Source organism: Glycine max, assembly GCF_000004515.6.
Source record: "Glycine max cultivar Williams 82 chromosome 3 unlocalized genomic scaffold, Glycine_max_v4.0 Gm03_scaffold_27, whole genome shotgun sequence".
Lineage (NCBI taxonomy): Eukaryota > Viridiplantae > Streptophyta > Magnoliopsida > Fabales > Fabaceae > Glycine > Glycine max.
This window is the reverse complement of record NW_024464658.1, coordinates 311,268-329,435: the sequence shown is the minus strand read 5'-3', so window position 1 is coordinate 329,435 and position 18,168 is coordinate 311,268. Positions and strand designations below refer to the sequence as shown.

Sequence of the window (18,168 nt, the reverse complement as noted above, 5' to 3'; positions counted from 1 at the left end):
TAAAGTACATGTGGGGAAGTATATATGGGGGATTTTGATCACCTGCAGTTGAACTGCAGCTAGAGAGAAAGGAAGAACAGGAAGGCCTCAAAATTTTTTAAAATGTGTGAACCAAGTGCTTTTTTCCTTGCTCTCCTCAACTGCACCCACTGACAGAAAGTACAAAGAAAACAGAAAGCCAACGTGGCCAAAAAGAACTTTCCAATTTCTTTGCATATCAACAATGGAAATTTCTTTAAAACAACCATCAGCAAAACATCAACAAGTAATGGTAAACACAATCCTATTCGTTAACAAATTTAAGGGTAACATGAATCTACATTGTCACAAAATCATGGACTCCTTATTCTTGTCAAAACTTTTAAAATATATCATGGCACACTGATCATCCATTTCATATTACTGACGAGGCGACAGTACAAAGGGAAATAGGACATGACTTGTGATGCTAACTACACTACATACTTAATATGTACTGGATCAAGAAACACAAGCATTGTATTTTTGCATTCCACATGCATCAATTTAGCCATATGAATCAATTGGATTTTGGTCAAATACTCAGATTCAACTATTGTGAGGAAAGCAGGGGGGCAGAGAAAGATTAAAAGAAAAATCATTATGCATGAAAAGTGACAGTATATGATTGAGATCAAGAGCTGAATTCACCTGGGTGGGAGTAAATCGAACTGAATTTTGTTTAGGCTGATCTTGAGGATAGGGGCCAGGATCTGGAGGAGTATATGTCTCAATAATTAGTGCTTCTTTCTGATAATTAGCATCAACCACATTGATTTCATTTGTTGCACCAGAATTAGATATTGCATGCCCAGTAAGAGCACCATTGTTTGGTTTGAGTGTTCGGGGAAGCTTGATCTTAAAAGGAGGCCTTGGATTCAAATTTCCTGAGCCATCAGGATTAACAAAAGACACCTGAAGAATACAGTGAGAGGAAAGTCACATCAATACCTTAGTTTCATACACTAATTCATAATGGAAGACATCAATCACAACCATGCAACAATAACTTCTATGAATTTGAAAATGAATACTAACCTCATAATCCAAAAAACTTTCTTTTAAGTGACCAGCATCAACAAAAGTGTCTTTGAAATCTACTGTCTCCAATATATCAGGCATATTAGTCCACTGTGCAGCTGAAGGATCCCCATAACCAAGAAAAATGTTTTCCAACCACTTGGGAACAATACAGTATTCATTCATTAAATCCCTTATTGATTCTAGGATGGCTTCAAATTGTTTTCTTTTGGCTTCCTCCTCATCAACACATTAAATGTACCATAAACATCTTCTGCCCCTTTTTCGGCAATATTACTTACATCCATGTGGTATTGAGCTGTATCCAAAGCCACAGTTACTGTTCTCAGTTCCCCCCTTTGGTGGCTTTCACTCATCACGTTTTATCTTTCCAGAAAAATCATTCATAAGGTTTCCTTCCTCATACAATACATAGTAACAGAAAAATCATTCATAAGGTTTCCTTCCTCAAAAATCATTCATAAGGAATCTTTAAAATCTAGCCAATTATATTATTCCAAGAATGTTAATGAATTAAAGAGTATGTTCATGAATTCTGTTGTCCATGTCACGACTATTCACTTATCATTGAATATTTATATTAATTAAAGGATCTTGTGCAATGACTATATATGATAATAAAGTTATCTGACATCAAATAAATATTTTATCAAATACTGTTGTAATGAAAATAAATAATATGATTTTAAAAACTATATTTTGTTAAAATAAATAATATAACATGAAAAGAAATGATAAATAAAAATACATCTTAAAATATTGATAAAAGAACTGGGTTCAAACACAACCTCAAATAACATTTAAAAAACATTATAAGTTAGGGAAAAAAATATTTACCAAACATATCTAATTTAATTAAATAAATTATAGTCTAGTTTAAAAAATTGATTAAATAAATTAAAAGGTAAATTTTGTTTAAAACAAGCCACTTAACTTTCCTTCTTTGCAAGTAACTGCTATTGTATTTCATTCTATGAAAGCTTTACTGGTTACTAGTTCATTTCCTTTTTATTTGAAACTATTTAAGGGAAAGAATAGTTATAGCTAGTTAGTTAATATTGTAAAAATTGAAAGTAGAAAATAAATGTTGATTTTATATTGTTACCCGTTAAACTTCTTCCACTCTAAGACCTATGTAATTAAATTAAATTAAATAATAGCACTGGTGGAGTAAGGAAAAGTATGGGAGCTTGTGGAGGGACCAGAATAGAATGGGTATTACTATTACTACTGGATATAATAATAGTTTGAACGCGTTTTCCTTTAATAATATTCATTGCTGATTTAATTTAAATAAAAGTTTGAACGCGTCATCGTTGTTGTTTGGCTCATTCTATTCTATAAGTGAGTGGATCGCAGTTGGGTGACGTTGACAGACAGCACTGCCATCCTGATTCACCCTTCCACTAATAGCTTTGACGTGGTCCTATATATAACTTACCACATGGATGATTTTTCAGTTCAACCATAATTGCTAGGAAAGAATAAAAAATTTCCCAATTTAAAATATGGAAGCAACATGGTCATCATTAATAACACTTGCAAAATAAAAATATGCATAAAACTAAAACATACAATACATAGTATTAAACAAAATAACTTAACCCTTAAATGAGAGAGATTGCAGATAGTCATAACAGAATACCTCCTCGTTGTCAATTGACTCAAGAGGTCAATTAGAAATTCCATAAACCTCTCACAGTACAGGACACAGGCATCATTAACTAGCCCCAAACCAGTAGCATCAATAAGTTCATCGTCCTCACCAGATAATTGTTTCAGGGGAAATACCTGTGAATCCAGGATCTAAAAAGAAAAGAAAGACAACAAAAACAAAAGAAGTTCAGCTAACTACTTTCAAGTAAAAATATTTTGTTGTAGGGGAAAACATTTATAGATTGTATTAAAGATTAAAACTTCTTAACAAATTAAGAACTCCAGAAATTCTTCTATGAGGTTTCTCACGAACATCACTTCAACTGTAGTTGAGGGATCTAAATTTGTTAAAAACATTGTTAGAAGAAGAAGAAGATTTTATTTCATTTGGCACACAAAATACAAAAGTATGATCCCCTATTTATATTAAAATAGAGTGACCACTCACATAATTTGCTTATTCAAGAATACTAAATGCTCACATAATTGCTTATTCAAGACTTTGTAACTTACAACCTTACAACTTTTATCTTCCACAATTTAAGGCTCATAAAACTTGTTATTATTATTTTTCTAATCAATATCTAACATCCTCCCTTAATTGGAAAATTCTTCTGCACACCAAGTCTTGCTCGCAATCCTCGAAAATCTTCAAATTTGAGAGGCTTGGTGAAAATATCCGCAACTTGATCTTGAGTTTTCACATGAGTCAATTCTACTTCTTTCTTTGTAATGCACTCTCTAATGAAATGATACCTTGTATCTATATGCTTACTTCGTTCATGGAACACCGAATTCTTTGCAAGCTCTTGTGCAGATCTATTATCAACATAGATCTTTGTGCTTTCCTTTTGCAGCAACTGAAGTTCCTCCAACAATCTTCTTAGCCAAATGGCATGACATGTGCAAGAAGTTGCAGCTACATACTCGGCTTCACAAGTAAAAAGTGTCACAATGCCTTGTTTCTTAGAACTCCATGTAAAAACACAATCACCCATAAAAAATACAAATCCGGTAGTACTTTTTCTATCATCAACATCTCCGGCAAAATCACTATCACAAAATCCCACAAGCTTATAGTTATTGGAGGGAGAATAAAACAATCCAAAATCAATTGTACCTTTCAAGTAACGAAGAATTCTTTTTGCGGCTTTTAGATGAGGAGAGGTAGGAGCCTTCGTAAAGCGACACACAACTCCCACCGCATATAGAATATCGGACCTTGTATTGGTTAGATACCTTAAACTCCCCACAAGACTCTTGAAGATCGTGGAGTCTACCTTCTGTCCTTCATCAAACTTTGATAACTTCAAGCCACCTTCCATAGGTGTGTTCACAGGATTGCAATCAAGCATATTAAATTTCTTCAACACTTCTTTTGTGTACCTTTCTTGTGAGACAAAGATACCATTCTCCGTTTGCTTCACTTCCATTCCCAAGTAATATGACATAAGTCCTATATTTGTCATATCAAATTCACGAGACATGGACTCCTTGAAGTCTTCAAACAAATTTGGGTTATTGCCGGTAAAGATAAGGTCATCCACATAAAGACAAATAAATAAGACATCATCATTATCAAAAGATAAGGTCATCCACATAAAGACAAATAAATAAGACATCATCATTATCAAAAGATAAGGTCTTCAAAAATATTTTTAAATTTCAAGTACAGTTCACCGTCATAAATTTTCAATAAATTAAGATAATTGAGAGTTGAGACGCACGTGGAAGAAAGTGAAACCATATATACCAACGAATGGTTGTAAATTTCCAAGAATTTAAATAGGGTTACGTAACATCAATTCCAAATTTAATGTTCTTTCAAGTTGTTGCCAATTATCAATTTCCCCATTCATACTTGGAAGATGCATAGTTTTCATACAGATATATCAAAACAGTAACATGCCTTTTTTATTTTAATTTTTGTACGAGAAGGACCTCAGCCACTGTACTACAATACAAGTTTGGATTGTAATGAAATTAAAAAAAAATATTTTTTATAAGAAATAAGTGATCCGAAGTAGTAATGACTTAATAACTTTTTAAATACTTTGGATTTAAATGAAATTAAAAAATTTTATATGCTGCTATTTTTTGGGTACCCCTATACAATGTGTTAATTTTGGAACTTTACATTAAATTGCAGGTCTCGGCAGGTTATATATGGCTTTACACATGTAAGCTTTAGTTATAAATCTGATCCCTCGTATGCCAAAACATCAGTTGGGTAAAATCATTCGAGAGGTAAGTAATTGCTTTACAGTGATATTTTCAATTTGGATCCAACATTAGGCGTAGAAGAATGACTTGCGAAAAGATCTAATAATACGATCAAATTTCTTATTTGAGTAATTAAATTTCTTCAACACTTCTTTTGTGTACCTTTCTTGTGAGACAAAGATACCATTCTCCGTTTGCTTCACTTCCATTCCCAAGTAATATGACATAAGTCCTATATTTGTCATATCAAATTCACGAGACATGGACTCCTTGAAGTCTTCAAACAAATTTGGGTTATTGCCGGTAAAGATAAGGTCATCCACATAAAGACAAATAAATAAGACATCATCATTATCAAAAGATAAGGTCATCCACATAAAGACAAATAAATAAGACATCATCATTATCAAAAGATAAGGTCTTCAAAAATATTTTTAAATTTCAAGTACAGTTCACCGTCATAAATTTTCAATAAATTAAGATAATTGAGAGTTGAGACGCACGTGGAAGAAAGTGAAACCATATATACCAACGAATGGTTGTAAATTTCCAAGAATTTAAATAGGGTTACGTAACATCAATTCCAAATTTAATGTTCTTTCAAGTTGTTGCCAATTATCAATTTCCCCATTCATACTTGGAAGATGCATAGTTTTCATACAGATATATCAAAACAGTAACATGCCTTTTTTATTTTAATTTTTGTACGAGAAGGACCTCAGCCACTGTACTACAATACAAGTTTGGATTGTAATGAAATTAAAAAAAAATATTTTTTATAAGAAATAAGTGATCCGAAGTAGTAATGACTTAATAACTTTTTAAATACTTTGGATTTAATGAAATTAAAAAATTTTATATGCTGCTATTTTTTGGGTACCCCTATACAATGTGTTAATTTTGGAACTTTACATTAAATTGCAGGTCTCGGCAGGTTATGGCTTTACACATGTAAGCTTTAGTTATAAATCTGATCCCTCGTATGCCAAAACATCAGTTGGGTAAAATCATTCGAGAGGTAAGTAATTGCTTTACAGTGATATTTTCAATTTGGATCAAACATAAGGCGTAGAAGAATGAAATGGAAAAAGATCTAATAATAAGATAAAATTTCTTATTTGAGTACATACTTCTCGTTCTTTTTCAATAGCATATTGTGCTCCCTTTATTTTGACATTCTTTTGCAGATCAAAACAAGAACGAGCCAGATACAGTTTGTGATCAGATTCAATGGCAAATTCTTCTTCCGGAGCTTCTCAAATAAAATATGTTGTTCTTCTTCTTTGTGATCTTTTGCTTATCTCAGGATTGACGGGTGAAATATCAGATAATATTCCTCAAATAAAGTATGATGTTTTTGTTAGCTTCAGGGGCGAGGACATCCGTCACGGTTTTCTTGGTTATTTGACTGAGGCTTTTCATCAAAAGCAGATACATGCCTTCATAGATGATAAACTTGAGAAGGGAGATGAAATATGGCCATCACTTGTTGGAGCAATTCAAGGATCATTGATTTCCTTGACCATATTCTCTGAAAACTACTCCTCTTCGCGTTGGTGTCTCGAAGAACTTGTGAAAATAATTGAGTGCAGGGAGACATATGGACAAACTGTGATACCTGTTTTCTACCATGTAAATCCCACAGATGTACGACATCAAAAGGGGAGTTATGAAAAAGCTCTTTCTGAACATGAAAAGAAATATAATTTGACAACAGTGCAAAACTGGAGACATGCTTTGAAGAAAGCTGCTGATTTATCAGGAATAAAGTCTTTCGATTACAAGTAAGCTCCCCAACCCCCATAATCAGTGCTCTATTTTGTTTTTCTCTGTTTATGTTTACTTCCTCTCAAACATAAGAAGAAAAAAAAAACTGTAATTAAAAAAATAGTTTATTATATTTATTTGTTATGTTCCTGGCTATAATTATCACAAGTTGCTTAATAGTGAAAAGTGTCAACCTTTGATTTTTTTGCCAACATTTTTTCCTTCATAAAATCACTTTAATTTTATTGCTCAACTTTATATTTCTCGCAAATTTTACCTCTGCCAAATAAATTTTGCGCATTTTACCCCTTATATTTAAGAAACTTGTGAATTTTATCATATAGTTTCACTTTTTTCCAATTTTTTATTTTTAATTTTGACAAATTTTAGTCCTAATTTGTTATATTTTATCAGATTTTACCATCAAATTTTACACCCAAATAATTTGTTGGGATATTTGGTAAAAAGTAAAAAGTTGAGGATAAATAGTGTAATTAAGAAAAAAATAAAATAGATGTTGTTTGATAGTTTTTATTTTTCTTTAGTTTTAAATTTTAATGTTTCTTTTAAGCTAAAGTTGTTTCGAGAAAAAAATATTAAAAAAATTATCTAAAACTAAATGCCTCACTTAGTTGATGTATATATTGATACAGATGAAAAATATAGTGTAAAATTAATTTAATGATAGCAAAAGTACATAAAAATATTTAATTATACATATTTAAAATTTTCAATAATAATTGTTTTCTTATAATGTTTAATTTTTTGGAATGTAATTTATATATTTATTGGATAACTTCACTTGATATCAATTCATTTTAGAGTAAATTATATCAACCCACCTTGAGGTTTAGGCTTATTACACTTGGTACCTATTCATTTCTGGACATTACTTTTAGCTCACTTCTCTAAATTTTGTGAAGCCTCCAGTTAACAAATAAAATTATACAAGAAATAAATTATTTTATTTTTTGGATAAACCCAAATTGCCCTTGTCACTAAACAGATGGATATTAGGTATAGAGGTGTCCTTCAATTCTCCTAAGTCCTCTCCTTTGTTCTTTCCCTTCACTTCCATCACGACCTAATCAAAATTTGATTTTCCCATCATCATCACCGTGATGACAAACCACCACCACCACCACAACAACAAGTTCAGATACAAGAACCACAACAATCCATATCTAAAAAAGAGTGGGAACCACACGAATCAAGATTTTAGTTCCGCCATGACATTGCTGTAGTTCCCACTCCCCCACTCGTTGTTGTCCTCACCACCAACGCCGACAATGAAACACCACCACTACAACAACATCTCAAATCTAAAAACCACTTTAATCTAGATCTAAGAAATGGTGGGAACTAGACAAATCAAGATTTGAGTTCCACCATGCCATTGATAGATTTTCTCCTCTCTGCATGCAATGATGCATTCAACGCGACAGCCTAGTCTCAAACTACAGAAATTTGAACATTGAGGAGATCGTCAATGTTAATGATGAAGATGAATTGGAGTAATCGTGCTTCAAGAGGATGTTTGAGGAGGGGATGTGTATTCTTGGGATTAATCTTGTTAAAGATTAATTCCATTTTGGATAACATAAGCATAATCTTGTTGAATTAGAACTATTTTTAGTTTCCATCTTGGAATATTCATTCTTGTTCTATTTGTGGTGGGTTTCATTGGTTTTTTTGTTTAAGTTTTGTTCAATTTATTTTTTGTCTCCTTTTCTATTTCATTCTACAATTCTACTTTGGTAATTTAGAAACATTGAATATTAAATAGGTTACAGAGAGGGATTTGGACTTGCAAGTTGCTACTCATTTAAAATGGCGCATACTACTGAATTCATGTCTCCTAAAATTATGGAATATTCATGCCTCACCTTCACTAGTTTTTTGGTTCATTTGGTGAATGAACTGCTACTGAATTCCTCATCAGAACATGTTCAGTCTTCACGAAGAGGATAAGGAATTTTATGAAAGAAAAAAATCATTAAAGCTCATGTGCCAATCACATGTCACACATTAATTAGCATTTTAATTTCTAGGACTTAGGGGGGGTGTAGGTGTAACAACAAATTGGCTTCTTTGTTGTCCTTTTTCGTGTTGTCCCCGTATTGTCCCTCCAAAACGATGTCGTTTTAAAGGGATAGCACGAGAATCGCACGAAAATGGACAGCAGAGAAGCCAGGTCCGTGTAACAAACCCTCGTAAATTAAGGGGTTTTTTGGTAGGGTTCAAAAAGGGATGGGTATCAAGTGTAATAAGTCCAAACCTCAAGAAAGTTTGTGTAATTTACTTCTGATTTTAAGATGAAATCTAACATGATATCAAAACCTGTAACCTATCTTGATAAATTGTCTATTCTAGTACGCGCACTTGTTATGGCCACGACCAGGTGGAGGATAGTGTTAGTAGATATGGTAAAATGGGTCGGCCCAAGTTAGTTAGCCCACCATCGATCAATATGGTAGGACGGGGTGGATAACTCAGGTGGGTTGGCCCACCATCTAGTAGGCACACTCGTTGGGGGAAAATTAAAGGCGAGGTGGGTTGGCCCACCAACCCGTCATATTTATTTGTTTTTAATAATACTTATACTTTATATTTTATAATATATGAGAAGTGAATTAAAAAAAAAAAGTTTGGGTTTGGATTTGTCTTCTTCTCTCATTGTCTAAACTTTCATTTGTCTTCTCCTCACAGCACCACTCTCTCTCTCCTAGTCCTCCTCTGTGTCACATTCTAGCAGCACTCACAACCAAGCCTCTCGCTCCTAGTCACAGATTCACAATGTTCCTCTTGCTCTCAATCACATGGCGACAACATTATGCCTTACAATCACGCTATTTGGTCTCTCTCTCTCTCTCTTTCTCTCTTGGTTGTCCACCATGTCGGTGTCATTGTGCCTCACACTCACGCAGTCTCATGCCAATGCCATTGTGCCTCCCAGTCACATTTTCCTATCATTCTCTCTCTCTCTCTCTCTCTCTCTCTCTCTCTCTCCTGGTCCTTCTTTGTGTCCCCCTTCATGATCACTCATAGAGTCCAAGCCTCTCACTCTCAGTCACGACACCACGCTGATGATGTTGTCCCTCATAGTCATGCTATTCGATCTCTCTCTCTTGGTTGTCCACCATGTTGATGTCGTTGTGCCTCACACTAAAGCCATTATGCCTCGTAGTCACACGTCCAATCACTCTCTCTCTCTGTCGGTCCTTATTTGTGACTCACTCTGGCGGCACTTGTTGAGTCTAAAGCTCTCGCTCTCAGTCACGGACTCACGGTGTGCCTCTCGCTTTGAGTCTCACATTAATGACGTTGTTCCTCAAAGTAACCTCTAGCTCTGAGAGTTATCTCTCTCTCAAGTTTCAGTCTTTCTAAATTGTGACTTGATTATGTTTCCTAATATGTCAGTATTTATGTGTTTGTTGTTTGCATCTTTATTGTACTTGTATAAAAAAATGAAAAATGATGTGTTCCTTGCCCAAGCATTTCTGTGGGATTTTTTAAAATTCTTTTTGTAAAATATAGAGGGCTATCCTACTAGTCTGCTAGCCCACCTTTTGGCAGGGTGAGTCAGGATGTTAAGTCCCCTAAATTTTAGTGGGTCAGCTCGTCCTTACTCATTTTTGGCCGGCAGAAGGTGTGATGAGCCTAAATAAGTTGAACCAACCTGTTTTGTCATCCCTAGGTGTTAGGAAGAAAGTTTCATATCGTCTACCTCAGTTTTTGGAATGCAACTTATATATCAATTGGATAACTTCACTTAATGTCAATTGATTTTAAGATGAAATCTAACTTCTGTTCATGTGACATTAAATTATATAGTTATAATAATATAGGTTAAATTACTCATTTGATCCCTATAGTTTCATGATTCTTACCTTTTTAGTTCATATAGTTTGAAAGTGGTTTCTTTAGTCCATATAATATATATTTTAATTTTCTTTTAGTCCCTATAGTTTAAAAGTGTTTTTTTAGTCCTTATAATTTGTATTTTAATTCTCTTTTAGTCCCTATAATTTAAAAACTATAGGAATTAAAAAGACCACTTTCAAAACTATAGGGACTAGAAGAGAATTAAAATGTAAACTATAGGAACTAAAAAGACCACTTTCAAACTACAGAGACTAAAAAAGTAAGAATCATGAAACTATAGGGACAAAATGAGTAATTTAACCAATAATATATAAACAATGTTTTTTTATTTTCAATCTCTAATTTTGTTGTATAGGACTGAAGTTGAGCTGCTTGGAGAAATCATCAACATTGTCAATCTTGAATTAATGAGGTTGGATAAGAATCCAGTTAGCTTAAAAGGACTTATTGGAATTGACAGATCAATTCAATATCTAGAGTCGATGCTACAACATGAGTCAAGCAACGTCCGTGTTATTGGAATTTGGGGTATGGGTGGTATTGGAAAGACAACCATTGCACAAGAAATTTTAAATAAACATTGTTCTGGATATGACGGTTATTGTTTTTTGGTAAATGTAAAGGAAGAAATAAGAAGACATGGAATAATTACCTTGAAGGAAATTTTTTTTTCTACACTACTACAAGAAGATGTGAAAATGATCCCAGCAAATGGATTGCCAAATTATATCAAGAGAAAGATTGGTCGCATGAAGGTTTTAATTGTTCTAGATGATGTAAATGATTCAGATCTACTAGAAAAATTGTTCGGAAACCATGATTGGTTTGGACCAGGTAGTAGAATCATTTTAACAACTAGAGACAAGCAAGTGCTTATTGCTAATAAAGTTCATGTTGATGATATATACCAAGTTGGGGTATTGAACCCTAGTGAAGCACTTGAACTTTTCATCTTACATGCCTTTAACCAAAAGCATTTTGATATGGAGTATTATAAATTATCAAAGAGAGTGGTGTGTTATGCCAAAGGTATTCCATTAGTTCTTAAAGTTTTGGGTGGTCTTCTTTGTGGAAAAGATAAAGAAGTGTGGGAAAGTCAGCTAGACAAACTCAAAAACATGCCAAACACAGATGTTTACAATGCAATGAGATTGAGTTATGATGATCTAGATCGCAAAGAACAAAAGATTTTCTTAGATCTTGCATGTTTCTTCATAGGATTGGATGTGAAAGTGGACCTCATAAAAGTTTTATTGAAAGATAATGAAAGAGATAATTCAGTGGTTGTTGGATTAGAAAGGTTGAAAGATAAATCTCTCATAACCATTTCTAAATATAATATTGTGTATATGCATGATATCATACAAGAAATGGGTTGGGAGATTGTTCGCCAAGAATCTATTGAAGACCCTGGCAGTCGCAGCCGATTATGGGATGCCGATGACATTTATGAAGTATTAAAAAATAATAAGGTAAAAGCCTTAATTAAAAATGAGATGTTTTTCTTTCTAACATTTGAATTCTTTTGTGGGAAATGTGGCTTCTAATGATGTTTTAAATTTTTCTTTTACTATAATGGAAGGGAACTGAGTCCATAAGAAGCATAAGAGCAGACTTGTCAGCAATTAGGGAGCTGAAGTTAAGCCCTGACACATTTACTAAGATGAGTAAACTACAATTTTTGTATTTTCCTCATCAAGGTTGCGTTGATAATTTTCCTCACAGGCTTCAATCTTTTTCAGTTGAGCTAAGGTATTTTGTTTGGAGGTATTTCCCTCTAAAATCCTTGCCAGAGAACTTTTCTGCCAAAAACCTTGTTCTCTTGGACTTGTCTTATAGCCGGGTGGAAAAACTTTGGGATGGAGTACAGGTAAACAAATCTTCCTGTTATATTGTCTCCTGATTCAAATACTACAAAATTAACAGCATAAGTTCATGCGTGATGTCTGCATTTTGTTATAGAATTTGAAGAATTTAAAAGAAGTTAAAGTCTCTGGTTCTAAAAACTTGAAGGAGCTTCCAAACCTTTCAGAAGCCACAAATCTTGAAGTATTGGATATCAGCGCTTGTCCTCAGTTGGCTAGTGTGATTCCTTCTATTTTCTCTCTCAACAAGCTCAAGATAATGAAGCTAAATTATCAGTCCTTTACACAAATGATAATCGATAACCATACAAGCTCCATTAGTTTTTTCACCCTTCAAGGGTCTACAAAACAGAAGAAATTAATTTCAGTGACATCAGAGGAATTAATTTCATGCGTTTGTTACAAAGAAAAACCCTCGTCTTTTGTATGTCAAAGCAAGCTCGAAATGTTTAGGATAACCGAAAGTGACATGGGGCGCTTGCCTTCAAGCTTTATGAATCTTAGAAGACAGCGATATCTTAGAGTTCTAGATCCGAGGGAGCTTCTTATGATAGAGAGTGGCTCTGTAGATGTCATAGATTGCAAATCATTGAAGGACGTATTGGTTCTTGTTGAACAATTCAGGTATAACAGCAGTGACGTTGACATTCAGAATTACCAAGGATTAATCGAAGAATCGGTGGTGGTGGCATTAGATGCAATTTCATCAACTGTTGAAACTGTGTTTGACCATTCAGAGCTTATAGATGACAAGATATTAATTCATATTGATGAAGAAAAGTTGAATCCATCGAAGATAATTGATGAATAATATTCAAACTGTGGAAAAATATTTAATGAAGGTACTAGGTCCTCAACAATGCTTTGAATAATGTTCAACATCAATGAAAAGAGAGTAGGAAGTTACATTTGACATGCAAATAAATATAGAGATGTTGTTACTTTATTAATTAAAGTCTTGTACCCATTAAAATTTGAGCTTTTTATTTTTTCTTTTAATATTAAATGTTTGTAAAGCTTTTGTGGTAACTTGTAAAGTTGGGTAAGAGGTTGCTTATGCTAAAAAAAATAAGTTGCAGCTGTAGGCTAATGGTGCTTTCCCTTTTAGCTTAGTCATGAGTACCTTTTGCTTTGCCCAACTTGGGGCTTCATAGTTTGTTTATTTAAGAACTTGTTGTAACTCTTCATATGTATGCATTGCTGAAGTATATCAAGTCAGTTTGCTCTGTTTCATTTGTATGTGGTTGCTGGTTTATAATTCACAACCTTTAATTTTCTGCATCATCTTACAGTCTTTTTCCTTGGTTGACAATCTGATTGCATAGTCTGATCATTCTGTTGCATGTCTGATGCACAGTCTAATCAGATTTATAGCATAGTCTGATATCCTTTTTTGTTATGTCTTATACCTTGTTTCATATGCTATTTTCTAACAGTACCACATGAATATATTTTTGGATTTGGCCAATAGAGATGGATTAATTGTTACAAATAGGAAGCCTGTACATGCCCATTGTTGTGCAATTGACAATGATGATTCTGTAACAAATTAAGAAGAGAGAAGGTACAAGTGTCCAAGGCAGGTAAACTCTAACTTTTATTCTTGATTCGTTCCATATGGTTTGCACATCCATAATGAAGTGTATCCTCAATGACAGTTTACAGAATAATAGTTGTTTTGTGCAATCAGAAACTCATAGTTTTAATAAAATGTAGTCCTGTAGAAGCTATACTTTTGCTAGACTTATTATTAGCCTATTTTACTTATTCCTTCAACCAAGTAATTTTCATTGAGATTAGTGCTTGCAGCTGGACTCACTCTTTTAGGTTGGAGCTATAGTGGTTGGTATAAATCTTCTGTTTTCTTCAGAATCTGATTCATGTTGCTTTCTACCCGTGTCTCCAAATTCTTAGTGATTTCAAATTTGTTTACTCTTAATATTTTAGAAGCAGGAAAAACCAACTTTGTCAGCAATGTTGTCGTAAGTTTTCTGAATATTCTCTGTTGTACAAAGACTTCTTCCTTTACAAATTTGTGACTGGTGTATAATGTTTCATTGGTGATATAGGAGGGACAAAGTTTGAGAGTGCTTTGTCCTAAATATTTTTCTTGTTTTTAGTTATATCTCAAATTTAATTTAAATTCAAGGATTTTTATTTTTTGTTATGGATGACTTTTTTTTATTTGGGTAGTTTAATAGATATTTATAATATATTTATTTAAGTTATGACTTTAATAATGAAATTTATTTTAATTATTTATGATGTTTTAAAATTTTTATATAATATTAAATGAATTAAAACTATTTTGCATAATTTAGATATAGATTATAGTGACACATAATTTCTCAAAATTTTAAATGTATAGGTATAGGTTATAGTGACACATAATTTATGTTGTTGAATCTTATTTAAAATCCACAGTAAAATTGTGTGTATATGTCAAATAGGTTTATATATATATATATATATATATATATATATATATATATATATTTATATGCCTATAGTGATATTTTTTGTCTTTTCCTATAGGTAACTTTCCTTCTAGTGATACCAACGTGAAGAAGTATAGTTTTCGGAGAATATGGCCAACGAAATCAATGATCCCTGCCTGAATTGCTCCAACAAGTGATGGTCATATTTCATCTCCTTTCTCAAGTTTATCATTTACAAATAAAGGCATGCATTTGCTTTTGATGGAAAGCCTCGGTCAAATAACCAAGAAAACCGTGACGAATGTCCTGCTCCTAAAGTTTATAAAGACATCATACTTTATCTGAGGAACGTTATCTGCCGGCATTTGCTTTGATGCTACATCCATCAATCCGGAAATAAATAGGAGAAAAAGATAAAGAACAAATTTCATTCAAGAAGCTCCGCTGGAAGAGGAATTTCCCATTAATTCGAACAATTTCTGGGTCGTTCTTTGTCTCTGCAATCTTATCTTAAATATCACACTAAAGGAAGCACAAGGTGACTGGAAAGAAAAAGAAAAAAAATCGAGATATATATACTATATATTATATATTATATATATATTAATATATATATATATATCTTTTGGCATAATTCATTCTTCTGCACCTTATCTTTGACCGAAAATGAAAAATATCACTGTATAGCAATTACTGACGTTGAATTGATGCTTCGGCTTGCTAGGGATAACTTAACTATTGCTCATTTAACGAAGGATGATGGAAACATCACTTGACCTTGGTTTTTATTAAAAAATAAAGAAAAAATATATTTTAATACTCAAATGCTAGTACACATCTAGGGAGATAGAGAAAAAAAATATAAGTATGATATATGACACAATGTGAAAGGAAGATAAAGAGAAATAAAAGTTGATGTTTGAAATATTAAAATGTGAAAACATCACCACTCACAGTGGTTATTGGGAACATGTGGACTCGAGAGAACATTTTGAAATGGTGTTAGGTAACCCTAAATTCATAGAAAATTACAATCATTAGTGCTACGGTGGTATTGATATATTTTTTTTTTAAAAAAAATGTAAATATATTGTAAAACAGGGTATAAGAAATACCAGTGTTAAGCATCTTACATCAACCCCGCTACAAGACACAGACAGTGGTTATATCCTATCTAACATTTGAAAAATGCAAAAATTAAATGGTGAAATGAAGATTTTGTGTCCGAGACTTTTAGCTGATCTAAAGTTTCCTAACGTTTACAATTCGAAGGAAGACTTTTGTGTTTTCCCAGGGCTTCGTTAAATATTTAATTAGTAAGCAGGTTGAGTTTTTTCTTTTTTTTCATTCTTGCCACACTAGAGCATGTTGCCAATATTGTGATTTGATTAATCTGTTAATGTTAGTTGTTGTACAAATAAAAATTAAACTTGCTTGTCATATTTATTGGCTATAGCTCATAGTGAAATTTTCATTTCGATTGGTCATTTATCTACATATTTTTAGCCTTTACTTGTCTTAGCACAACGAATCCAACTCAGTTTGCAACTACTAATGTGATTTATTAGGAAAAAAATAGATCCTTGTATATGCAACTTTGAAATATTTTAGGCTCAAAGGCATATTTCGTCCTTTATGTTTTCACTTTTGTTCAGTTTGGTTATTTATTTGGCAAAATTACAAATTTGGTCCCCCTAATTGTTTCTAATTTCAATTTTGGTCTTCCTTTAAAATTATTGACGCATTTTGTCCTCCTTTTTTTATCCAATCATGCAATCTTGATCCCCCAATCCAAATTTGGATGTTGACCGTTAGCAACTTACGTTGACTGACACGTGTCAACATCTAAGGAGTCCGTCAAACGATTCACGATTTTTAATTGAGTGTGGTAAATTTTATTGTACGGTAACCCTAAAACCTAAAAGCCTCATATCACAAAATCCCTAAAACGTTTTGCGGCCAATGGCAACCACGAAGCTTATGGATTCTTCGAGGTGACCTGTAAGTTGTCGCATGATTTCACGGGCAATCGCAACCCCTGCAGCACCCTTATGGGTTCGTTTCTTGTTCTTCGCTATCTGGTTCATTTCTTCGAGGCAAATCGTTAACATTCTAGGTTGTGGAAATCGCAAACCCGTAAGCTTTTTGCCTCGTCGTCGTCTAGTTGGTTTTTAGAAGCAAGAATGTCGTTTTGTTTAGGTGTCAAAGGTGGTGGTTAAAAAACATGGTTGTCGCCTGAAACATGTCATCGTCAGCGTCGTTCCCATGGAAAGAAGTTCCTCATCGTACACCTTAGAGCCCCGAAGTCGCGTGATGTGTTTGTATAACGTAGAGACTCCATTGGTGACATCATGGATTGAAGATAATCCATGAAAGCTTTTTATGGTTGTGGTCAATATAAGGTAAGGAATAATGTATATCGTGGGTTATGTTATGGTTTATTTGTTGACTATTTTTGGTTATTTTGGGCATGTAGGTTATAGGTAGGAAATTGTGTAATTATTTTAAGTGGCATGATCTAGTTGCGAACAGTTGTCAGAAGAGGATCATTGTAGCATTGATGAAGAAGGTTGATGAATTGAACTTGAGGGAAAAGGATTTGCAAACCAAGATCAATGACATGAAGATGAAGGGAAAATTTTTAGGAATTGGATTGGTTTTTTCTTGGGTCTGTGTTTGCTTGTTGGTGTTTTTATTATGTTGTAGGGGAATGTGATTTATTGGTGGTAATTTGGTTTTTTGTACTTTGCCCACTCTAATGGTTTAGTTTGAAAGTAATGGTGATAAGTTGGTTTTTTGTACGCCCACTGTAATTAGTGAATTATGTTAATGAAAGAAGATTTCATTGGTTTTGAAGTTTGGTATTGATTTGGTATTCAGCTTTGAAATTTGTTTTCACTTAAATTTGACAAACTGTGTTTCGTTAGTGGTTTGCGCAGTTGTTTTTTTTTTTTTTTGTACAAATGGTGATAAGTTAAAAGCAAGTTCCAAAAGCCTAATTGGACAAATTGGAAAAATGGTGATAAGTTGGTTTTTTGTACTCTACCTACTTGTTAGTGGTTTGTTTTCACTAGAAAACATAGATTTAACTTGAATTTTAAGAACAAAATAGAGACAGAAACCTGAACTAAACAAAGCAGTAACTTGAACTAAACAACAAAACATGATTACACAAGAGTGCATTACATAGCCTCCTTAAACAATTACTTATACATATACTGTATAATTAATTAGATTAAGAGTGCATTACAAAGCCTCATTGAATAGAGCCAAAA

The 18,168-nt window shown here is 33.1% G+C and overlaps 3 protein-coding genes across 12 annotated transcripts; 1 reads left to right on the top strand and 2 right to left on the bottom strand.

Moving 5' to 3' along the window:
• Positions 1 to 349: 349 nt before the first annotated feature.
• LOC102661552 (RNA helicase aquarius) lies at positions 350 to 1,224 on the bottom strand. Its single transcript, XM_014773512.3, has 2 exons — positions 1,057 to 1,224; positions 350 to 933 (listed from the first exon to the last, which is right to left on the bottom strand). Exons 1-2 carry the CDS (start codon positions 1,222 to 1,224, stop codon positions 568 to 570), a joined length of 534 nt encoding a protein of 177 aa, XP_014628998.1. The 3' UTR covers positions 350 to 567.
• A 1,564-nt stretch (positions 1,225 to 2,788) lies between these two features.
• Positions 2,789 to 15,718, top strand: LOC100785433 (disease resistance protein RPV1). 10 transcript variants are annotated; one of them, XR_005890454.1, is made up of 7 exons: positions 5,800 to 5,956; positions 6,126 to 6,722; positions 10,946 to 12,062; positions 12,173 to 12,460; positions 12,553 to 13,297; positions 13,927 to 14,019; positions 14,991 to 15,718. XR_005890454.1 is itself a non-coding variant. In XM_041013656.1 (6 exons), the coding sequence occupies exons 2-5, from the start codon at positions 6,169 to 6,171 to the stop codon at positions 14,006 to 14,008; spliced, it is 2,076 nt and encodes a 691-aa protein (XP_040869590.1). In that variant the 5' UTR covers positions 5,799 to 5,956; positions 6,126 to 6,168; the 3' UTR covers positions 14,009 to 14,019; positions 14,991 to 15,718. The 10 variants fall into 10 exon arrangements, 8 of the variants coding, with proteins under 8 accessions (XP_040869585.1, XP_040869584.1, XP_040869590.1 ...); XR_005890453.1 differs by having other exon boundaries at positions 13,927 to 14,038; XM_041013656.1 differs by lacking the exon at positions 12,553 to 13,297 and having other exon boundaries at positions 5,799 to 5,956; positions 13,892 to 14,019.
• LOC106798039 (uncharacterized mitochondrial protein AtMg00810-like) lies at positions 3,300 to 4,310 on the bottom strand. Its single transcript, XM_041013667.1, has one exon. It carries the CDS (start codon positions 4,308 to 4,310, stop codon positions 3,300 to 3,302), a length of 1,011 nt encoding a protein of 336 aa, XP_040869601.1.
• Positions 15,719 to 18,168: the final 2,450 nt, after the last annotated feature.